The sequence below is a fragment of the Jatropha curcas genome, chromosome 3, assembly GCF_041381405.1.
Source record: "Jatropha curcas cultivar XTBG-Jc1 chromosome 3, XTBG_Jcur_1.0, whole genome shotgun sequence".
Classification (NCBI taxonomy): Eukaryota; Viridiplantae; Streptophyta; class Magnoliopsida; order Malpighiales; family Euphorbiaceae; genus Jatropha; species Jatropha curcas.
The window spans coordinates 25,361,794-25,388,078 of NC_143153.1; the positions used below are offsets into that span (position 1 = coordinate 25,361,794).

Consider the following 26,285-nt stretch of genomic DNA (forward strand, 5'->3'; position numbering starts at 1 on the left):
AGGTGGGTACGTACAGACATTGCAATGCTGATTAGAGATGAAGGATAAAAGAGACAATTAGGCATGATTGAGTATACTTTTGATGGAAGATGTGAGGTCGTTTACATAGAGATTTAGAGAACTCCTTTCAAGTTGCTGATTAGGAGTTTTAGTAGTTAGTGCTTGATTAGTAGTTGATTTTCTAAGTAGTTCACATTGATTGTGGAATAGGAGTTAATTAAATTGTGAATTGATTTTTTCAATTTAGGAGTCTCGATTTTGTTTTAATTTTCTTTATTTTTATGCAGTTAAATATTTGAATTTTTCTCAAAGTAAATGTTTTCTATTAGATTGATTTTCTAGAATAATAGAATAGAACACTTTTTTTTTTTTAAGAACATTACAACTCTTCCAATATATTCATTTTTTTAAAAGTTTAATTAGTTCTTAAAAATTATAGAGAAAAATAAGAAGAATAAAAATAAAAAAAATTAATAGAAATGAAAATTATTACTATATTGGGAACTTCTACTTTAAATACTTGAATTCATAAAAAACATGAAATGACTAAATAAAAAAAAAATTGAAATTTCTCGAAATATTTTTACATTCAAGAATGAATCTTGATTTTTAAAATTGGGCAAGTGAGTATGGAGTTTCTTTTTAGATGAATGAAAAATATTTTTATCTTTTCATTACTTCCTCAAGATTAACATAAAGATATGTTCAAAAAAAAAATTAACATAAAGATAACTTAATGCAAATTTCAAAATAGAGAAACTAAATTGCTAATTAGCTCAAAACCTCGTATAAGTTTACCCCTTTTTATCTATTTTACGAAATTTTCTTAAAATGGGTCTCCTTTGTTTCTAGATAATAATTTATATAAAAAATATTTTCGAATTTCTGATGTTCACATATCTAGAAAATTCAATAAATGGAAAATATTTTATTGATAATGAAATAATTTAGTCATTTTAAAGGAAATAATTAATTGAGTCATTTTAAAAGAAAATAATTTTACATTTTCAAAAAATATAAATATTTTTAAATATTGATAAATTTATATAAATTTATATGCATATATTTCTATTAATCTATTGATCATTAGTTGTTACTACCACCACTAGTTACCAATCATTTACCATGCTACCACTATTATTCTTTTTTTTTTTCTGGAACACCATACTATCATTACTAACGTATCACAATTTATCATTTTATATAATTTTTTCTTATTTAATAGTTTTTTAAAATTATAAATTTTTCATTGTTTTAAAAATTTATAATCCTAAAAATTATAATCTTGAAGATTTTGATTAATTTTTAATATTACAATTCAACAATAAAAATACTTATATATTTTTTTTTGAAAAGTATTTCCGGCGAGTAAATTGTTAAGTTTTTTTCAAGAACAAACGATCCAAAAATATTGGAATAGTAAAAAAAAATACTCATGATCTAGCTATGGTAACAGTGACAGCCTGGACAACCTGTCGGTAACCAAAGCGGTCAAAGCGATTGATGGTGAACATTACATACTTTCTGTGAGTTATTGAGCCACGTCAGCCGTAGCTTAACAACATTGGCACGTGTTGATTGTAGCTTTGTAGGTCCCCCTCCTTTGATGATGATGATGACGATTTGAGAGTCAATTAATTAAAATAAATATTCTGAAAAGATTTGTATTGAGAAATACTAGTTTGAAACTAATTATTTTATTTTGTAAATTACAATTTTGTAAATATTAATATTATTTATTCTAATAAAAGAAATTGGAGTGAATTGTTAGTTAATCCATTTGTCATATCAAATATTTTTATCAATTAATTATATAGTCTTTCAATTTATTTTCGTTACACTAATTAATTATTTTTTCTTTTCTTGCTAGTGAAATTTTATTATTATCTCTAATAAATACACGTGGTAACTACGTGATTATACAAATTGCAGCAAGGGCAAATTGTACAAAAAATTTAACACTCGTTGATCAGACATGATTAATGGTTTTGAATTGTGAATTAATGGTGAATAATATTATATATTATGGTCCTAATTGATTTTGTGTTTAATATGTTAAGTTTAGCCATTTTTATTATTGTTTAAAGATTATTTAGTATTCAAAAATTTTATATTTTTAATTATATATAAAAAAATCTGATTGAAATGTATTGAATTCGATTAAATCTTTCAGTTCAGTAAATTTTTAATTTTATCAGTTCAATAATCGATCGGATCCTCGGAATATAGGTAATAGTAATTTAAGAATAAATAAATAAATAAATAAAATGATAATAAAAAAGTAAATAATTATATAACATAAAAAAAAAAAAAAAAGAAAAGAAAAAGAAATCTGAGGTTCCAAGTTCAAAGCCCATGTCTCTTTCAAATTTTTCAGTGCCCATTTCTGATTTCTTTCATCAAGTTTTGAATTAAAACCTCAATCAGAGTAAAAGTAGGACCCACCGTTGCCCTTAGGGAAAATGATACTATGTATGGGTCCCCATATCACCTTGAGATAGAGAGTGAATATGACACACACACTCCATAAATCACAATAATTCCTCTTTCTCTAGTCACTGCATTGCATGACATTTTCTTTTAGATTGTTCCCTTTTTTTTATTTCTTACTTTCTCATGACAAATTCCCTTTACTCGCCTTCTCTTTTTAACACGTGTCGAGAAATATTTACTGCGCTGCCATACTTGCCAAGTCATTCTCCATAGAAGGTTGCGCACAAATAGGGATGGAAGTCAATTTGGTTCTTGAACATATTTAGTGGGATAAAAAAAAAACAAATTTGATCTTGTATGCTAATTTAATCATAAATCTATACTATATTTAAAAATGGAAATAAGGAGGGAATAATGAAATTCTCAATAATACTCTTAATGAAATTTAAAATATTTTAAAATAACTTTATTGATGACCAATTAAATTTTATTTTAAATATTATGTTTAATAAATAATTAACTTTAACTATACATTAATAAATATATTTTATTTTTAATTATTTTAACAATATGTACTAAGGCTACATGAAAATTAAAAATTTTTTTATTTACTATATATGTTTTTGATTTTATTCAATTTAGGATTTAAAATAAATGCTAGAGCTAAATACATATTACATACTTCATGTATTTATTATATACATTATTTTGCTCTCTTTAACTTAATAGATAATAAAATAAATTTATAATTTATAATCTACATACATGTGGAAAAAGAGAAGAGAATTACGGGATTTTCTAAAGTGGCCTTAATTTTAATTTGGAATTCCTAATACATCATTTTAATTATTTTTTATGCATTTTAATCGAAAAATAATTCTATTTATCTTTTAAAGATCCTTTTTAGTTGTATTTTTAATGTCTTTTAATTGAAAAATAGATTCTATTTTTATTTTTGAATATTCTTTTAGTTATATTTTTTATGCATTTTAATTCTAGAAAATATGTATATGCATATATATTCTCTATTTGATCTTGTAATATTATTGTCTAATGATTTTTATAATTAATAGTTTTTTATGTTCTTAATCATACGTTCTCATGTTATATTGCTTTCTATGAGGTAAATCGAAAATCTTAATTCAACTATTGAAAATAAAACTTAAACTCTATTAATTTATTATGTTCTGAATTTTTTAAATATAATTAAACGCTTTATTATTAGACTATATTAGTTAATTATAGTGAAATTAAAATAAAAAATTTTAAATATATTATTTCTCTTGATTTTTTTGAGAGGATGATGTACATTTATTTGAATCATTTATATATTATTGTATTTTAAAAATTTTTAAATTTAACAAAAAAGCAATGTAAATATGAAATTACAATGGTTGACTAATATCAAAAAAGAGGGTTTTCATTTTTTAGTCTAATGAAATCTTTTTAAAAAAATAGGCTATAAATGTTTGAGTTTTGCTATCATTTTTATTTTCAACTATTCTATATTAAAAATGAAACAAAGAGAAAATTCAAGAGCTTTATTTTTATTCAATATTTTATTTTTTATTTTTAAAATTTATAAAATTTTATTTAATTTTTCTATGATTTAATTGGATATATTTTTTAAATATTTTTTAAATAGATATAAAGATAATTAGATCTTTAAAATTTTAATATTTTTTTTAAAATTTTTTTATATATGACTTGAAAAAGTACATTCCATTATTATTATTGTTGTTTACAACTTCACATATTGATTTTCACGTGGAATTGAGAACTTTAAGCAATTTATTTTTGGACTACATACAAAGACATGATCCAAAATATTATATGGTATTGATAAAATTTCAGCCTTTTTAATTTCATTTGATGAAAATAATTGATATGAAGATTAAAGCCATGTCTTATATTGTGGCTATGCAAAGTAAGTCTTGATTTATTAAATTAATGTCATAGCATTGCCAAATTATAGAATATTTTGCAATATGGTGAATGCAAATTTGTAGTGATTTTATATAATTAATTAACAATAAAATTACATTTTTTTATTAAAAGGAGAAACAGAAACATTATTTTTTTTTCAATTAGATATTACAGTAAAAGACATGTTACAAAATTTCATTATCAATATAAAATGCAATATTAATTAATCATAGTATTTATTTTAATCTAAATAAAAATTTATACTTTAATATTATATAAATAACAGAATTAAACGAATATATAATGAGTAAATTCATTACACGTCATAAAAAATTAATTTATTTAAAAAGATTAAAAATATCATATTTAATTGGGTCAATTTAACAATTGATTTTCAGGGTACTTACAACATGAAACATTTATTAAAATTACAATTAGGATTGGACCGTGTAATTTATTGAAAAAATTCATTAAACACGAAATAGAGAAAAATGATACATAAAATATATTGTAGTCCTTTTTAGCTTAATTGATTATTTTGAGTTTATACATACATACTAATTTAAACATTTTAAAGCTAACATTTATTACTGGATTATTGCTTATGAAATACATGCACTTTTTAAGTTGAGCAGATTAAAATTTATATTATATATTTTGTAAATTTATTGTGTTAAAAGAAATGATGTTTTTTAGATTTTAAATTTTTATTCAAAATATTAAAAATTTTGATCTTTTAAAAATGACCCAAAATTAAATCTAATATTCCTAAATGTCAAATTTGACATTTTTAATCATTTAAAACAAAATTAGGGATTAAATTGATCTAAAAGATCAAATCTAATTTTTTTTTATCCCGCTAAATAAGTTTAATGGCGAACTTTTTATTTTAGCAAAAATATAATCTTGCTTGCGACATGGCCAGTGTAGGAAGCGAGTATAAAGATTTACGTAATCGAGAGAGTATGTTGAGTGGGAAATCTTTTTTCATTTAAGGTTAATATAAAGTTCTTATATTAAATATCATTATGATAAATAATTTTACTAATATTATAATTATTAACCTTTCGATAACTAGTAAAGATAGCCCACATTTTATTTTCATATAGATTAAGAAAGTAGCAATTATTATGGCTCAAGGACAATTTTATTCATATAATTTTCTCATTATACCCATCCTAGATAATATATAAGCAATTATTATATTAGAATAATTAGTAAGAATTGATGTTATTGAAAATAAGATAAAATTTAATAAGAATATAATAGAAAATTTAAGAATTAACTAGAATGTAACAAAGGAAAATGGACTATAGTTTGAAACAAACCAAAAAGGAAAGATGGACTATCTTTTCAGGACGGAACGAATATATATTATTAATGACAGTATAGTTACTAATAATTATAATTAATAATTAACTTTTAATAATCAAAATTACGTAATTTTTTTATTTAAGTTTAACTAAAATTAAAATTATGTCTTAATGTAAGATTTTAATTTTAATAGATTTTAATATTTTATCATTTAAAATAATATAAATTATTAATAATTTTAATATAATATTTTATCATATTATTATTTTAAAAAAATATTAATATTTAGCAATTATTAATCATGAATTAGTATTGTATTGTAATTTTATACTATTATTATAATTATCTTACATATGATTGTTTACAATTATTGTATATTGTCATTTTAGTTTAATATTAGATTTTTTAATTTAATGAAATGTATCAAAATGGAGAATAGTGTATTCATCTTTAACTAAGAACTGCAATTGGAATCAGAATCAAAGAATCGAGAACCGAACTAAAATTGAACCAAATTGTGGTTTAGTTTCGATTCTAGTGGTTCAGATTTCAAATCTGAGAAGAACCGAATTATGGTTCTGATTCCGATTTTTGTTGAAAATTGAATTAAAATCGAAACTGCATAGCTCTAATAGATATCCACGGGTATCTTATCCATTACTAATAAAAGGAATATTTTAAATAAATTTAAATTCAAGTAGTTAAAATTTGTGAGTATCTCATCCATTTAAATAGTATTATAAAATAACACTATATATCAATTTTTAATCATTCGACAATCAACTTTTGATGTCACTTATTATTATCAATTCAATAAGATAATGAATTTAAATTCAACATTCAAAATTCTTTTCGGACACCTGATGACTAAGTCTCATCAAATGGAATTAGGGATTAAACCGTATTGTATATAATCTCATGTTTTTGCTCACTGTAATCGTTGCTTCCCGTGATAGAGTCAAATATCCAAATACCCCACTTGGCAGATTACTTTTCCAGTCTTCCATTTCTAAAAGGGAAAATTATTATTTCGTCCCTGAAATTTTACATAATTATTTAAATAGTCCTCGACATTTATACATATATTTATAACATTCTTGAGGTTTGCCACCGTCATATTAATTGGTCCTTCCGTCAAAAAATACACTTTTTCCGTTAATTTTGAGAAGAAAAGACGAAATTATCCTTTGAAAAAATAATTATTTCGTCCTTGAGATTTGCCATAATTATTAAGTAGTCCCATACATTTATATAAATATTTATAACGTCCACGAGGTTTACTTCCGTCATATTAATTGGTCCTTCCATAAAAAAAATATACTTTTTCCGTTAATTTTGAGTGGAAAAAACAAATTTATCCTTTATAAGTTTTCATTGACATTATTATTAATCCATTTCTTCTAAAATACCTAAAACTCACATTTTCACCATCTTTCTCAATCCAACGTGGTCTTCATTGCCACCATCATGTCAATGAAAACTATCATCTCCATAACCAGATCACCACTAAAACTAAAACCCAACATCCAAACTCAATCAAGCCATCATCACCCTTCATCCATTTATCTCTCTCTCCTTGATTAGAGGATTTAGATTAGTTTGGTCATTCTATTAAAAATTAACAGCAAAAAGTGTGTTTTTTGACGGAAGAACCAAGTAATATGACAGAAGTAACTTTAAGAACGCTATAAATATTTTCCCTTTTAGTTTTGTTGGTGATCTAGTTATGAAGATGATACTTGACAGAGACACGGTGGTGGCAATGAAGATCGTGTTGGGTTGAGGAAGATGGTGAAAATTTGAGTTTCAGGTATTTTAGAGGAAAGGGATTGACAATAATGTCAATGAAAACTTATAAAGGATAATTTCGTCTTTTCCGCTCAAAATTAACGGAAAAAGTGTATTTTTTTTATGGAAGGACCAATTAATATGACGGAAATAAACCTCAGGGACGTTATAAATATTTATATAAATATAGGGAATTACTTAATAATTATGGCAAACCTCAGAGAAAAAATAATTATTTTTCCAAAGGACAATTTCGTCTTTTCTTCCAAAATTAACGGAAAAAGTGTATTTTTTTGACGGAAGGACCAATTAATATGACGGTGGCAAATCTCAGGGTTGTTATAAATATATGTATAAATGTTGAGGACTACTTAAATAATTATGTAAAACCTCAGGGACGAAATAATAATTTTCCCTTTCTAAAATCATTGTGCATATATATATATATATATATATATATATATATATATATACACACACTTTCAGTTTCAATTTTAATTTTTATTGTATCAAGCACTAATTTTTTTTTAATTGTTGATTTTAAATTAGTTATTACATTTCTCTATCCCTCTTCTGTTGTATTTTATCAAGTAAACGAATCTTGGGGACAAATTTTCAGTTAACTATGCTTAGTTAAGCCTTAAACCATAATTATTTTAACAAGTTAACACAAAGAAACTTGCCACTTTCTGGGCCAAAACCAGAAATGGCCCAATTAGATAATTTCAAACCCCAACCATCAATATTTGAAATAAAATTAAAAAATTGGAAAAAATAAATCATAATGACAACTCATCCTGCAAAATTTTCTAACCACAAGCGACAAAAAATATATATTGACGAAAATGACCCCGAACAAGTTGAAATTTAAAACCGTTTTAACAACAGAAATGACATATATTTTCCACGTCATCCTCAAGGAGCACCTGAGAAGTACTAATACACAAATACCCCCAAATCTACGGGCAAATCCTCTTGGAAAATCAGGATAATAAAGTAAATTCAGAAAGGAGTACTATTACTGTATTAGATTTACTGCTAGATATTATAGAAGACAAGAGCTGAATTATTTGTCCCTCAAGTACAATCAGTGACGCTTTTAAATTAACCAGTGAAATCTTGACCGTCAAAATGGAATCAACGGTCATGATTAGCTGGAGGCCATGGGGCCTGAAGTACAGTACTAAAACTGGCAAGTAAAACTAGGAAAATAATTAATTCCCAGCAAACTATATATAGTGTGTAATACACGCGCTAATTATTTGATTACTGTCGTTTGTCGGTTAGTGGAGGTGGAGAGGGGGGGGGGTTCAAAGGCGTTTCGTTGAATGCTAGCGTTTGTTTTGGCAGTTGTGGGTAAGTGTGGGCCCCAGGTGGAGCGAGAGTTGGGAAGTGTACGCGCCGTTAAGTAGAGTTGCAAGGAGAGAATTAAAAGTGATCAGAATTTGAGGCAGCCTTTTTGTTACACGAGCGCCAATAGGACAATCTTGCCACTGTGACGTCAACTCATATTTACTTTTTTTTAATTAATGAAAAAAATAAAAGTATAAAGCTTTTAAAAGAATTTTTCGTATATTAAATAAGCAAATTTCAATTAAAAGGATATCTATATTTTCTTAAAATTTGATGGAACAAAAAATTTAACGCCCATCGTATGTCGATTTCTACTATAGTATTTCCTCATAAGATAATAAGTGGAATTTAAAAATATTATTTATTATTTTAAAAATTATTAAATTATTCAAACTTAAATAGGGGGATTATAATTATTTTTACTAATCTACTGAATATTATTGAAAATTACTCAACAATTTACAATATTATTTCTACCATTTAGTTTCCAGTAAACAAAAAAAAGAATTACTTGAGCCAATCAGACAATAGTCTGATCGGTCTTCTCATTTATACGAGTGGTGGGAGGTCTTGAGATTGAATCCTTTCGACAATAATTGTTTTAATGGATTGAATAAGTTTAGATGAGCTATCCCTTATTGTATAGCCCAAATATTATGTTTATCTATAAAAGCCACCAATTTATTAAAAAAAATTACTTGAATTTAAATAATAATTTTAATACAATATGTAAACACAAGTTTATAATATAAATTAATAAAAAAATTGTGGAAAAGAAACTCCGGTTCTCTCCCCCAATTCTAGAAACAAAAATGCATGCAACTCTTTCTTTTCATGTTATAACTAAGCCGTTGATTAAGTATGATTCAACACTCTCTTGCGTACTTCACAATACATGTTATTATAAATTATATCTTGGGTAAGACAGTTTCAAATTTTAGCAAAAGAAAGTATTTTTGAGTTATAAATTAATATGTAAACAAAGAAACTGTAACTCCAATAATTTGTGGTATAGTCGTTCACATATATAAAGACTATTGATGAAAAAGACAAGTACCAAATACATCTATATTTATGGAAAATACTTTCTAATACTGTATACATACAGTAATTTTTAATAGTTATTAATCATTATTAACATCATTGTTCTAAAAAAGAAAAAATGAAAATCATAAAATTTAACCAATGAGAATTGGTTGAATGAAAAAGATTCAGATCTTTTAAGTAAAGAGATCGAGAATTCGATAGTTATAGATGGAGAAAAAAATATGATATAAGTAAAATTAGTCTTAATCCAATGGATAAGACACTTGATATAGACAAAAAATGTAAATTATTGTTATTATTATTATTTTCTCTCCATGAAAAGATTCTTATACTATCATTAATGTAAATTATTGCCGGTCATTTACCGTGAATAATTTTTTTCTTTGTTTATAATATTATACATGTCTAAACCGAGATCACAGTCTTGCCTATAAAAAAAAAATCAATGGAAATAAAATTTTTTTTAAATTATTTTTAATTTATTTTTTTCTCTAGTAAAAAATTACTCTCGTTTTAGCAAAAATTCCTATTCGCATTAATTTCCAAACAAGTTAATCTCGTATTTATAATATAAAATAATAATATTAAATATTATAATAAATGAATTTTCAAATTTAAAATTATATATCACAATCACTTATAATCTCTTACAAAGTCAATATTTGATGGCACCGAAATCTCTTTTTATCAATTTTGACAACTTTGTCAAAAATCCCTTTATCTAACTAATTTGACAAAGATGATAAATATGTGACATAGAAATTATAAACTCTTGGAAGAAAAAAAAAAAGAAAAAAAAAAAAGAGAAAAAAATCTCTTAGAGCATTAAAAGTAAAGCTAACAGTTTAATACCTAAATCAAGAAATTGACTTCTTACATAAAATGGTCCAACAAATTAATGGACTTTGTCACTATTTAACAAAATTTAGGAACATGATGATGGTTATGTAATAATAATACTTCATATTGGGTCAATGAAGTGATTTTCACTAACCTTTATATGGGAAAAGCAGCAAATTTTTGGAACCACACGTGTGGGATCAAATTTAGTTGCATTTAAAGTTAACATTATCATTACATTGTGGTAGGACCCATAAGGATATAAATAAATATTACTTATTATTAAACATATAATAATATAAATAAAAAAAATATTTATTTCACTTAAAAAAAAAAACTAAATTTTCTAAAATTTAACATAAGTAATTGAAGTTTATCATTTGTAAATGGGTTTTATTCATAGTTTATTATATCAAACAAGACATAAAATAATATTTATTCATTCTTTATTTTGTTAGCTAGAATTCAATTTTTGCTATAAATTTTTTAACTTTTGTGTGAATAATATATATTTCATCAAGCCATATAAATAAGTAAATAAAATATGAATAGCAAAATTAATATTACTTTATTATTGAATTAAAAGACTTGAAAAGAATATTAAATGAAAAAAAATAAATAAAAGAAAAAAAAAAAAGCCAAAAAGATCAAATGCACAAATTAAGAGGAGTGAGTTTTTAGTAGATTGGTGATGGACACATGGTGGTGTGGGGGCATTTTCCTATACTCCTTTCTTATAATAATGATAATAATAATAATAATAATAAAATAACTTTTACCACCTTCAACTTTCCCAATGCAAGAAAAAGGAGTGCTCTTCTTATAGAAAGATGGGTAATTTTATATAAATGCCAAAAATCCACTTGATTAATTAATTAATTAATTAATTAATTTATTAGGAGATGGAATCTCCCACTTCCCATTAGTTGATACTTGATGGAGATGGTTAAATTGTTCATCACACGTACACTTCAAAATACTATAAATAAAAAAATAAAAAAATAAATAAAAAATAAAAAGCTAGAGAGACAAAGAGACAGTTTTGAAGTTATAAAAAACTAACACTTTTGCTATGGTTTAGCAATAAAAATAGTATGATTATCTCAATAAAATAGTATGCTGAGTTTATTTTTGCACGCAACAATAATTTTACAAGAAAATACTCAAATAATAGAGTAAATTTACCCTAATTTTAATTTTTTTTGTATAAATAAAAATTTATTTATAAATATATTTCATTTCTGCTAACTCTAAGTATTTTTCCATATTTACACTTAATTTTATTAATTAGAATTATATCATTGAAGTTTAATTTTATTAAAAAAATCACATTTATTTTCAAATATACAAAGTAGTTTAATAATATCTTTAACTGAAATAAAAAAAAGACAAATGACCAAAATTATTTTCAATATTTTGAAATTAAAAAAAAAGAAGAATAGTAAGTCACAATTTTATTAAAACTAAATAATTTGTAAAATAAGCATATAAGTAGCTGTGCAAATGGAAATGGTAAAATAAATTTGAGTTTTTTATTTTTTAAAATTTAAATTTAATTCATTGAAATATTAAATAGTCGCTCTTAATAATTGGGGCTAATATTTTTATTTTCGTAAATAAAAAATAAAATAGGAAAGCTTTGGATGATTAGATTATTAGAAACTACTAAAAGTAGGGACTAAGAGAGAGAAAAGATTGCTGATTTTAAAACTTGTGGGTTTATTAGAAAAATAAAAGAACTCAGAACTGTTTACGTACCCTAAACACCATGCTCAGAGAGAGACAAGAGAAAGATTAATTAGGAGATAATAAATGAGAGATTAGAGACAGAAATTAATGTTAAACAATTGGTTTAGAGAGAGAAAGAATGTGTTAAATAATGGAGTTAGAGAGAGAGAGGAAGCGAGGGAGAGGCACATGGCATGTGAGGAACAGCTGTGTCCACTCCTCCACTTGATAAATACCCTTCTCACCTTCCTTACTCCGTCTTTTGACTCTCTTATTCTCTCTTTCTCTAATAAAATAAAAAAAAAAACAAACTTTCTCTCTCTAAAACCAGAGCTTGTAGCTCATCCTCTAATGGCAGCTCTCAAACCCTAACTAAAACACCACGTTTCTCTGTCTTTTTGAGCACCCATCTGGAAAAAAATGAAAACCCATTTCTCTCTTTTGCTTATCTCTCTTTCCTTTCTCTCTCTGCAACTACAACTTGAAGCTTCACCATTATCGCCACCTTTTATCTCTACGAACAGAGATACCCAAAATCTTATCAACTTCAAAAACTCTCTCCCCAACTCATCTCTTCTTTCTAATTGGTTTCCTAACCAAAATCCGTGTACCTTTAATGGAGTTAAATGCCAAGAAACAAACAGAGTCTCTTCTGTGGACCTCTCCTTCATTTCTTTAAATACTGATTTTCAAACAGTGGCTGCATTTCTTTTCACTCTTGACAAGCTTGAGACTCTTTCTTTAAAATCATCAAATATTTCTGGTCTCATTTCTTTCCGTTCTGGATCTAAGTGCAGTTCATTTTTGAGCAACTTAGATCTATCTTGTAATGCTTTATCAGGTCCTATCTCTGATATAGCTAGTTTAGCTTCTTGTGTATCCTTGAAATCTTTGAATCTTTCTTTTAACTCACTTGATTTTTCTTTAAAAGGGAAATCTAGTGGGTTAAAGCTTACCAACTTGGAGTCTTTTGATCTTTCTTTTAATAAGATTATAGGCACTAATGTAGTGCCCTTTATTCTTACTGGTGGCTGCAATGAGTTGCGGTACCTTTCCTTGAGGGGAAATAAAGTTAGGGGAGATTTGGATTTTTCTAATTGCAAGTCTCTAGAGTTTCTTGACGTCTCTTCAAATAATTTCTCCATGGTTGTTCCTTCATTTGGTGATTGTTTGGCTTTGGAGCATCTTGATATTTCTTCAAATGAGTTTTCTGGTGATCTTGCTAGTGCAATTAATGGTTGTACTAAGCTCAACTTCTTGAATGCGTCTACTAATCAGTTTTCAGGTTCAATTCCAACGGTTCCAGCTGGGAATTTGCAGTTTCTTTATTTTGGTGGCAACCATTTCTCTGGACAGATTCCTCTGCATCTCATTGAAGCTTGTCCAGGTCTTGTTGAGCTTGATCTTTCTTCAAATAATCTTACTGGTTTTATCCCTAGTAGTTTTGCTGCTTGTACTTCATTGGAATCTTTTGATATATCTTCGAACAACTTCACTGGTGAATTGCCAATTGAAACTCTTTTGAAACTGACTAGTTTGAAGAGTCTTGATTTTTCATTTAATAAGTTGATTGGTGGTTTGCCTAATTCTTTGTCAAAGCTCACCAATCTGGAGTCTTTAGATCTGAGTTCGAATAATCTATCTGGTTCTATCCCTACTGGTTTGTGTCAAGATCCAAGTAACAACTTGAAAGAATTGTTTCTTCAAAACAATTTGTTCACTGGGTCTATTCCTGCTAGTTTGAGCAACTGTTCTCATCTTACATCACTTCATTTGAGCTTCAATTATCTCACAGGCACAATCCCTTCTAGCTTGGGTTCGCTGTCTAAGCTTCGTGATTTGAAGCTTTGGCTTAATCAGCTCCATGGAGATATCCCACCAGAGATAATGAACATACAAACCCTGGAGACTTTGATTCTAGACTTCAATGAGTTGACTGGAGTTATACCTTCTAGCATAAGCAACTGTACTAAGCTGAACTGGATCTCATTGTCTAACAATCGGTTGACTGGTGAAATTCCAGCATCTATTGGAAAGCTTTCGAGTCTTGCTATCCTTAAACTAAGCAACAACTCATTTTATGGCAGAATCCCACCAGAGCTTGGTGATTGTCGTAGCTTGATTTGGTTGGATCTTAATACAAATTTCTTGAATGGTACGATCCCACCTGAGCTATTCAAACAGTCTGGCAACATTGCTGTGAATTTTATCACTGGAAAGAGATATGTGTATCTTAAGAATATGAAGAGTGAATGGTGCCATGGCGAAGGTAATTTGCTCGAGTTTGCTGGAATCAGGTCAGAACAGTTGGATAGAATTTCCACTAGGCACCCCTGTAACTTCACTAGAGTATATGGAGGTCATACACAGCCTACATTCAATGATAATGGTTCGATGATCTTTCTTGATCTTTCATACAATATGTTGTCTGGCAGCATTCCAAAGGAGATTGGGACTATGTCCTATCTTTATGTCTTGAATTTGGGTCACAATAATTTCTCTGGTAACATTCCAGACGAGCTAGGGAGTTTAGACGGTCTTAACATTCTGAACCTCTCTAACAATAAGCTGGAAGGGCAGATTCCACAGTCTATGACTAAGCTCTCATTGCTAACGGAGATTGATATGTCCAACAATGATCTCACTGGAACGATTCCAGAATCTGGTCAGTTTGAAACATTCCAAGCTTCTAGTTTTGCCAACAATTCAGGCCTCTGTGGGATACCACTTTCGCCATGTGGAGCAGGATCAGGTTCAAGTGCAAATTCTCAGCATCAGAAATCTCATAGGAGGCAAGCATCTCTTGTAGGGAGTGTGGCAATGGGATTGTTGCTTTCACTCTTCTGTATCTTTGCTTTGATTATAGTTGCTGTTGAAACAAAGAAACGGAGAAAAAAGAAAGATTCAGTGCTTGATGTCTATATAGACAACAATTCACACTCGGGGATAGCAAATACTAGCTGGAAGCTAATTGGTGCACGTGAAGCATTGAACATCAACCTTGCCACATTTGAGAAGCCATTGCGGAAGCTCACTTTCGCAGATCTTCTTGAAGCAACAAATGGTTTCCACAATGACAGCCTTATAGGGTCTGGAGGTTTTGGTGATGTATACAAAGCACAACTGAAAGAAGGAAGCATTGTGGCCATAAAGAAACTAAAACATATAAGTGGACAAGGTGATAGGGAATTCACTGCTGAAATGGAGACCATAGGGAAAATCAAGCACAGGAACCTTGTTCCACTTCTTGGGTACTGCAAAGTCGGAGAAGAGCGACTCTTGGTGTATGAATACATGAAGCACGGAAGCTTGGAAGATGTTTTGCATGATCAAAAGAAAGCAGCAGTCAAATTGAACTGGGCTGCAAGGAGAAAGATTGCCATTGGTGCTGCAAGAGGATTAGCCTTTCTTCATCATAATTGCTTACCGCACATCATTCATAGGGATATGAAATCAAGCAATGTGTTGCTTGATGAGAACTTGGAGGCAAGAGTGTCTGATTTTGGAATGGCAAGGCTAATGAATGCAGTTGATACACATTTGAGTGTTAGTACATTGGCAGGCACGCCTGGCTATGTTCCTCCTGAATATTACCAAAGCTTTAGATGTTCAACGAAAGGTGATGTTTATAGTTATGGTGTAGTCTTGTTGGAGTTGTTAACAGGAAAAAGGCCAACAGATTCAGCTGATTTTGGTGATAACAATCTTGTGGGGTGGGTGAAGCAGCACGCAAAATTGAAAATAGCTGATGTTTTCGATCCGGTACTAGTGAAAGAAGATCCGAGTCTAAAGATTGAGCTTTTACGACACTTAGGGGTGGCGTGTGCTTGTTTGGATGATCGGCCATGGAGAAGACCTACTATGATTCAAGTAATGGCAATGTTTAAAGAAATACAAGCAGGGTCAGGCCTTGACTCACAATCCACAATTGCCAACGAAGATGGAGGCTTTAGTGCAGTTCAAATGGTAGAAATGAGCATAAAAGAAGACCCTGAACCAGGCAAGCAGTAGTAGATTCAATGAACCAAAATTTTCCAGTGAATTCTTTGAAAGAAAGAAGATGGTGGTGATGATTGCCACAAAATTTTCCCTCTTCTTTTACCACTTGAAAATGGCATAAAAAGCCAAAAAAAAAAAAAGGGACCATCTTTGTATCTCTACCATTTAATGCATGTATAATGTACCCTTCCCCCTTCCTGCAAAACTCTCTGTTATTTTATACCTAAAATGTTGTTTTAACTTTGTTATAAATGTGTAAATACACAGTTTCAGTTGTTATAATGTTTCTGGTCTTCTATAAGTTTTCTGGTTTTAATGTTTAGCTTTTTGGATTCAGATAAAAATCCTGAAAAAGGAGAAGGAGCTGCTGCTGCTGCTCTATCTGTGACCTCAAATGATAGTGACCAAGTCAAGAATTTCCATTTTTATTTTTATTTTTTTTGAACCTTTATTGAGACTGCTTCATTTGTTCTCATTCTATTCTTTTTTGTGATATATTCTCAACTTTTGTTCCATTTCAGTATTATGGTAATGTCGAAAAAGTGTCCTTCCATTTCTTCTACAACTTTAACCAACACATCAATTTCTTGAATTAGGAATCTCCTTTTCATATCTACTACTACTCATGAGCCTATTCTTACATTCTTTGCTTACCAAAAGTTTTTATCAATTAGCCTTGCCCTTGTGGTGCCAAAAGTTTTTATCCCTAACTATCTATCATCGCACGAACGCTCGTAAAACACTAAAAGTTAAATATTATTAGATTAATTTTTTATAAATTAATATTTAAACATTTAAAGATTAATTAAATACTATATAACTGAATAAATAAATTTGTGAATTCTCAATAATTAAATAGCAAGTATGGCGCATATTGAAAGACAAATAAACCCACCAAAGGGGATTTTAGATGCTAAAATCAATAGTTAGATGGAAATAGGACCATTTCATTTCAACACTCTCTAACCTTTTTCAATTATTCACGTCTAAAGATAGCAATGAAGGACGGCCGGTTGGTCCATCCATAATCAAGTCCCAATCTCATAATTATAAACCGTACACATTAAAAAAATAATAAAAAATAAAAAAATGGCATGCAAATAAGTGTGAAGATAGCTTGTAAAAAATTCATGATTTTCCCTTCTTTTTGAAAAATTAATCAATTACATTTGTCTCTTTTCCATGTACATTGTGCATTGCACGTGCTCTTGACCATGCACGTGATAGTTTCCTTTCTAGCTAGGAAACTGTGTACCACTTTGGCTCTTTCTTAATCTTGTTAAAAAAACATTATCATGTATTTAAATATATTTGATTATTAAATTTTGTTGGAAAAGTGAATCAATCCCACTTTTAAGGATTTATTTGTTTTTGTCTTAGAAATTCAAATTTTATATGTTAATCTTTCAATGAAAAAAATTTAAAAATAGAATGTTATCAATTCAAGAAGAACATTTTCATACCTAATTTTAGATTTCATATAAGGATAAAAATAATAAAATAATAAAATATTCTGATTTTAGCTTCAAGGATTATAATTGATTTACATTGTTTCTCTTACAATTACATATCAATTACTAACATTTTTATATTTAATGGTTAAACTTTCTTTCTTTCTTTTTAAACTATCGATATTTAGATCCAGTTACCAGAGACTGACTAATTCGGTTTGAGGTTTAGTCCTAGTTATAGCTTTTCCCTCTTTTCTGCAGGTGTATTTAGTGGAGATTGAATCTAAAAACTCTTCCCATATGTCTAGTCTGTATTGCCAACTAAATTATAATTCGTAGGTTAAATTTTCTTTCTTGAATAAGAAAAAGAAAGAAAAGAATTCCTATTTTAATATTTTTTCAAAAATATTAAGATTTTCATTTTTTAATCATTCGAAGACCAAATTAATGATGCAAAATAATATTGTACATTATATAACATGGTTAATCATATTTTAAGCTCATTAAATTAATAAACACTTTTGTGCTCAATAAGATTCAAATCTGAAACCTTATACTCAGATTTTATAGAAAATATAAAAAAAATAATAAGATCAGACATGATTAATATATTAAATATTAAGATTTGCTTTAATTGTTCGCCAAATAGAGTAAATATTTTCTTTCTTTTAAAGACAAATTTCAAATACACTAATGTGAGAAAATATTATATAATTACTTAAAATGTCACTTTTAAATTTTCAGCGATTAGTTTTTAGTTTTATCATCTAATTTAAATTTATTTTTCGTGCAAACAAGAATCATTTTCATTTTTTTTTATCTTGTGCAAAAATAATTCCTTTGCAAACGTTAAAATGAAATTTAGAGATTGTTTGATGGAAGTAGTAAGGCCTTGTTTGGTAACAATAGTCGTTGTAGTAACTATTCGCTACTGTAATATTGGAACTCTTAGTGGTTAATTATTTATATAATAATTTAAAATGTCATAAAAATAATTATTTGATTAATTATTAAATATAAATTAATTTGCATAATAAATTATAGCCTAGTAGTAAATGCATATACGACGCGACAATATATTCGGGTTTGAATCCCCTCCCCAATACTCAAAAAATATATATATAAAATAATTTTAAAAATTTTAATTAATTATTATTAAAGGCTAAACATTAAAAGGAATAGCCTTTTATGAAACACTCTTTCACCGCTAAATGCTAGTACGAATATTACCACTAAAAGCTACTTATAAAACTTTTTTTGAACACAAGCAGTAAATAGTTTAATGTCGCTAAATATTATGATCGAATTAATGATTTTGCCAAGAATGTAATAATAATTTTTATTTAAACTCAAAGACTAAATAATTAATATACTAATAATTAGTATTTTTCAAATACTGAACCAAAGAATTAAATTTTAATTAGAAATTGAAGATTTATTCAAATGCAAGATTCTACTAAAAGTAACAATTAGATTAACACCCTTTTCAATTGGTTAAATAGCAAAAACACAATGCGGGACCATATGCATTCTTTCACAATTAATAAACTTATATTAACTTGATCAATCATTCAATTGGTTGAGATTTGAGACAGAACAAGAGATGTTTAAGAATCAAATCTATCTTAACTTTTTTGTAAATTTGTAATTTTACCTTAAATTTTTTACTCATTCAATTGAATACTTACCTATCAAAGTGAGTTGTAATACTACCATAAATTGAAATAAAAAAACATAACATATATTGTTATTAATTAGAAAGTTAAAAGAGTTCAACCCTGAGGGTGAGATAGAATATCAGAGCTCCCCTCTTTCTTAATTACAGATCTCGAGTTCGAACCTTAGATATAAAATCTATTTAAACATTTGGAATAAAGTACCTTTGTGGGTCTGCTGATGCGAATTTAGATTAGTCGGAAAAAAAGAATTAAAAGAGTCCAATTGATATTTGAAATATATTAAATTTATTAAATTTAATTTTTAAGTATCGAATAGAATTTTGAAGTTTTAACCATACAAATTTAATTGATCGAATTACTAGCCAACTGATGGTCTTCTTCCATGATTATTGTATGACCTATCTGGGGTAAGTTATCTCCAGAAGTATTATTGTTTATTAGTTATATTTTCCCAATTAAAGAACCTAATTGATTTCAATCAAATCTTAAAGACTAAATTTGAAAATCTAGTATATTTTTAAGGGCTAATATGACATTTTATTCTCCCTTTCTCTCTATATTAGAGGACCAATTTGACAATTTTTTTCTTCAATTTCAGACATTTGGCATGGGATAACTATACAGAGAGAGAGAGATTGTAATGCATTAATTGATTGTTAGTCAATTCATATAGTAATAACTTAATCATGTATAAAACTCAGATCCAAATAGAAAGGAATAAGGTTTCATTTTCATTTTTTTTTTTCTTTGCCAACTAATATATTTTGTATTAAATGTACACTCGTTAATTAATTAAGGTTTAACACTGCTGTCCTCTAATTTGATTAATTATGTTCCTAAATTACAATTGGATTGTTTAAGATTTTTTTATTCTTTGTCAAATGGCATTTAATACAACTTAATCACTTTAAGGTTCAATTATTAACTATAATTATCATTATATAAATGGAAATAATATATATAATTGATTTGAATACATTAACTTGGTAATTTTGTACGGTTGTCCTTTCCTTTTATTCAATATTTTTTGGTATTATATTTACAATAAAAAATGAAAAACAACGTGAGAGCTTTATTCACCAGCTTTTCAACGTCTCCAATTAGGTTATCAAACCATGAAATTGTTAGTTCAATAACACTATGGATTTTCCTAATGAATGCCATAATTAGTTTTATTTAAAACATATTCGTCATATATATATATTTTTGTTTATTATATTCGTCATAATCAGTTTTTTTTTTTTTGTTAGGATTTTGTTTATTATATAATTTTTTTAGCACAAATCTGATTAATTCATGTTTTTATTTGTTTGTTGTCATTTTTTTGTTCATCTTCATATTATGTGAAGTTTATGGTTTCTTCATTTTAGGTGGATTTTTTTTTTTTTTTTTTTGCATTTTCTATTTGAACATGTGTGTAATATATAGAGAATTTATCGAGTAAATGATGATGTTTGTATTTTAAAGCCTAATAATATAGCTTGTTCTTTCATTGAATTTAGTTGTTCAAATTCTTTATATTCGTCCTAAGCAACTATTCTCTCCGATCCAAAATATAAATTGTTTAAAGTTTTTGCACGGGAATTAAGAAAATAATTAAGTCTCTTAAATTGTAACAAAATCAATTTTTTATCTCAAAATCAAGGGTAATTTGTAAAGGTAATTATTGTATCTATTATAAATAAAAGGTTAAATTAAAAATGATAATTTATTACTCATCAAAATACTCAAAATAATATATATTTTAAAACAAAATAATCATTAAAAAACGACTTATATTTTAGAAAAAAAAGGAGTAATTTAAAGATAGTAAAGCTATGTATGAAGATTCAGATATTTATTTAGCTAGACATTTTGAAAGTCTATCAATTCTTTCAAGTTGACCTTCCAATTTAGGATTTATTATTAGGTCATTGAAATTTGCTGTATTATTTTAATTATGACAACTTTGTTCGGTCTGATTTTTAGAAGAGAAGTCTTATATATATTATTTTTATTCATTTAAAGTTATTAATGAAATTTTAATATATTCTATTCAAAAAAATTGGTCTTCAAATTTATCCAATTTTGCCCATTAAATTTTTCAAATTTATTTATTGATATTGAGTTATTTAAATTGTGAGTTTTATTTGCTTAGAATTTCACAAAAATGTGGGCTCCACTATTGCAACTGACCAATAAAATTTCAATCTCAAATTTGAATTGAAATAGTGGCGTGAAATTTGAAGAAAGTTTGAAGTCAAAATTTTGAGTCTCCAATTCTTTATTCTACTTTTTTAAATTTGCATGCAAAAAAGAAAGTTTGGAGTCAAATTTGATCCACAAACGCTTTGACACAATGTTGCCTTTTGATTTGAAAACAGTACCTCAAGACTTGCCTGTAACTTTAAAATATGTGCCCATACTCAACAATCAGACTTTAGACTTAACCTTCTTGTTATCCAATGAACAGTTGCATTTTGTACAATCTGAAACCACACTATCCCCAATTAATGTTCCAAAAGTAACAAGAAAATGCAACAAAAGGAAAAACATCATCGAAGATATGAAAAATTCAGTTTGTAGGTTGTTGTTTTTTTAAATTGAAAACGGTGAGTCAAATGCTTTCAGCATTCGTAACGTTATAAATAGTTTATTCATATCCGCTAAGACAATTTATAAAATTTGGCACAATGCAAAAATTGGTGAGGGTGTGTAATGAAATTAGAGTTTAAGTGTTGTCTCTCTCTCCTTAACCATTTAAGAAGTTAGTCGGACGGAATATAAATGGGCACAATTTTGAGTTAAACACCACTGCTTGGAGGGAAATTTTCCTTCATTCTTGATTTATTAGAGTTGTTTGTAAATCTTACTATACGTGCAAACTTAATTATTAAGCATAGAACTATGTACATAATTCAAACTATAATTGCAACTCCAAAAATTTAATTTGTGCCCATAATATGAAGTCCTTATTTTCTTATAGCATGATATAGTTTGATTTGGAATATTAATTGCCCAAACATAGTAACATTTGTCACTTTCTTAAAACTCTTCCAAATTCAATATTTAAACTAAAAAGCGAAATAAGGGCATATTAGATATTTTTCATTAGCATTAGTTCCAAAGTTACCATTTCAAGAATTTGTTTGAATAAAAAGAATTCAATAAATGAAAATTCTCTATATATATAACAGAGGGAATATATGTTTTGCTATAATAAACTAAAGTAGTACAACAAAATCTTTTTACTGTATCAACTAATAAGCATTAGTTAGATATATGCTCATAATACTAAACCATCAATAGATAAAAATAGGAGAATATCAACTAAAAAACCTGAAAAACCTAAGAGTTTTTCTTTTCTTTTTTCTACGAGTGGTCACCGGTGCTACGAGTGGTCACCGGTGAAAACTCAACGATGCTCACCCATTTTCCTCTTTTGTGTTGCTTTTTCAAATAATCTTCAGATTTGTATTTTTTTTTTTTTTATAAATATTTGAGTGATTATTGTCCAAATATTGAGATTTATCTATATTTTGAGATTTTTGTTCTTAGATGTAGTTTTTAGTTATCGTTATCATCATTATGGTGATTTTGTTATTAGGACAGTTATGCAGAAAGAAGTGCAAATCTTCTCTCTAATAGAAAAAAATTTGAAGGTGATCATATTGGACTTGTGCAAAAGCTATAAAATCAAACAATGGCCATAAATAGCTACCAAGTGGAGCAAACGATTGCTTATGATATAAGTATTATGCTCTGTCAATTCGGTCGGATGCTTCAAATTGAAATTGTATTTTTTATTCTTTATATAAGTGATTTATTATTAGGCTTCATATATAAAAATATAAAAATATATTAATCTGTATAACATATATAGATACAATTTTCTCTTAATAAAATTTCTAGTTTGATTTCTTCTCAAAACAAAAGAATATATACTCAACAATAGGACATTAATCAAAAGAATATATATTATCCTTCAATCCTATTATATATATAATTCATCTAAAAAGTTGTGCGATGATTACATATTCGAAATTTAAAATGTTAAATTTTAGGCGTTTAAAAATTGCACATATATATTCAATCATTTTGAAAACTAGTTATTCAAACATTTATTCTTAATTATTATTTATTATTCCTCCGTCCTAAAATTTTTGCTCTGATTTAATTTACATATAGATAAGAAAAATTAGTTAATATAATTAAACTACTCTCATGATTCTAAAAAGATAGTCAATTTTTTCCTTTTGGTTCGTTCCAAAATATAGTCAACTTTTCTTTTTTGTATCATAGTTAATCCTTAAATTGTCTATTATACCCTTATTAAATTTTATCTTATTTTCAATAACTCTCAATAATTCTTACTTATTACTCCCTTTATTCCAAAAAGATAATTCATTTTCTATTTTCACACAGATTAAGAAAGCAACAATTATTATAGTTAAAGAACAATTTTATTCATATAACTTTTCTATTATGTCCATCTTAAATAACACATGAGTAATTATTATATTAGAATAATAAGTAAGAAGTAATGAGAGTTATTGAAAATAAGATAAAATTTAACAAGGGTATAATATACAATTAAGGGTTAATTATAATACAAAAAAGAAAGAGGTCTATATTTTGGTATAAACTAAAAAGGAAAGATGGACTATTTTTTTTGAGATGGAGAGAGTATTAATTGCTTATGTTTTATTTACGATGGGTATAATAGAAAAATTATATGAATAAAATTGTCCTTTAACCATTATAATTGCTACTTTCTTAATCTGTGTGAAAATAAAAAATGGACTATAATTTCGGGACAGAGAAAGAGTATAATGTTTATATTTTTTCCTATCACACCCTTATGTTAATATCCATTAAAATTAAATTATTCTTGAATCAAACTATAGGCAGACATATGATTAAATAGAGTATTCTTATAAGATTAAATGTTGATTGTTTAACTTTGTTTATATTAAGATTTTAGATAATGATAATGTAATAGTTTGACTATTATATCTATTGGGAAAGAAACATATTAAATAAATATAAAATAATAAACTTTTCATTTTAAAAAAGGAAATGCGACAATAATTTAGGGTGGATGAAAAAGGAAAATAACATAAAAATTATGGGATAATGAGAAAATTACATTATTACATAAAGAGGTATTTTTCAATACTTTGGAATGGTAAGCCTTTTGGATGTGCAAACCGAGGTTCGATTCCGAACCTAAATAGTAAAAATTGAAAATCGAAAATAGTTTTTTTCTTAAAATTGAAAGGATTAGATTTATTAAAAAAAAAGTGTTTTTATAATAATCGATCCAAAGACCGAAAATCGAAATTATAGAAGATTAGAAATCGAAAACGAAATAACCAAAAATAATTCGATTTTTGATTTTTTCTGACCTAATAATCAATCAAGAATACAAGTCCTCCAAATTTTAATATTTGCATTGAGGAGCATGATTCAATTATTTTCAAAGCAATTTGTGATAATTCCCCTAAATTTTCAATAAAAATAAATAAAAGAAAAGGAAAAATAGTGGCAACTCCTAGTTATGATTGTGAATGTGAAAACATTCATTTTGGCAGGAGTGTGCACAAAAGAACATTTTCAAGGGACAAATATTAGGGTAAGAGACATAGTTTGTTGGTAGCATTGAAAGGACCATTTTTGCTAACTCTTTTGTGGTTCTCATACTCTCAAACTCACCTTTCAACTATGAAACGTGCGCACAGTCTATGACACGTGGGCCAATGGACAACCTGGTTTTGTCTGAGGGGTTACCTTACAACGTCCTTCTCCAATACGCTGCTCTCGCTTTCTGGGCCTCTTCTTATGTGACCTCAAAAGTGATTTACCCACCGTTGGATTCCATAAAAAGTTCATCAAGCTAACTTTTTATTTAATCTTAGCGCCTGTGGTTCTAGATGATAGTGATTTGCGGTGTGTGTGATAGTGGGTAAATCCTCCAATATGACTGGACTTTCAAACCAGAAATTTTTTTATTAAAATTTTTTTTCTAAAGCATAATAAAAGATGAAATTTATTTAAAATTAGGTTGAAGATTCCGTTTATCAAATTAAATCAAATTTAAATTACTGGGATTTGGTTTAGCTGATTAAATTTTATGGTAATTAAATTTGAAACTGCATGGTATTTAAATCAATTTAAATCAAATTGAATTAGTTTGATTTGATTTAGATTTAATTATTTCAAATTAAATTAATAGTTTTGAATTTAAAAATAAACTCGAATAGTTTTATATAGTAATCGAAGTAAACCTCAAAATTAAATAGTAGCTAAATTTCTAAAATAATTATTTGAAACGGATCTAAATGAATGGATTAGATTTAGTTTTGGGTTAGAAATTGGATATTGCTGAGTCCTATTGGACATAGTAAAATTATTAAACGGAACGGATTTGGGTCATAATTGGCAATCCTCAGTAGTAACAGCCGTTATGGTCACATTTAATGTCATCGCCATCATATACATACATAAGGTTAGCCTACGTGCGTGTGCGGAGATAAGGCTTTAAGCTTTTTGTCCTCCCTGTTTAATCACTCGCCATGTCAGCACCCATAATTTAGAGTTAGATTTTCCTCGGAAGGACACGGCTATTTGTGGGGTCTACTTTCTTAAGAATGCCAAATCATAAATCAGCTAATTTGATTCCATCCGTAACTGAATTTAAAACCTCATCACCCTACCCATTCTTCACTTTGTGGGCCTCATGCTGTTG

The 26,285-nt window shown here is 27.3% G+C and overlaps 1 protein-coding gene across 1 annotated transcript; it reads left to right on the forward strand.

Moving 5' to 3' along the window:
- The first annotated feature begins 12,672 nt into the window (after positions 1 to 12,672).
- On the forward strand, positions 12,673 to 16,710 carry BRI1 (Leucine-rich receptor-like protein kinase family protein). Its single transcript, XM_037640649.2, has one exon. The coding sequence runs from the start codon at positions 12,850 to 12,852 to the stop codon at positions 16,438 to 16,440; it is 3,591 nt and encodes a 1,196-aa protein (XP_037496577.2). The 5' UTR covers positions 12,673 to 12,849; the 3' UTR covers positions 16,441 to 16,710.
- The last annotated feature ends 9,575 nt before the right edge of the window (positions 16,711 to 26,285 follow it).

Excerpts from the sequence above, each read along its gene's own strand:
- BRI1 (XM_037640649.2), top strand. The coding sequence starts at position 12,850 with ATGAAAACCCATTTCTCTCTTTTGCTTATCTCTCTTTCCTTTCTCTCT.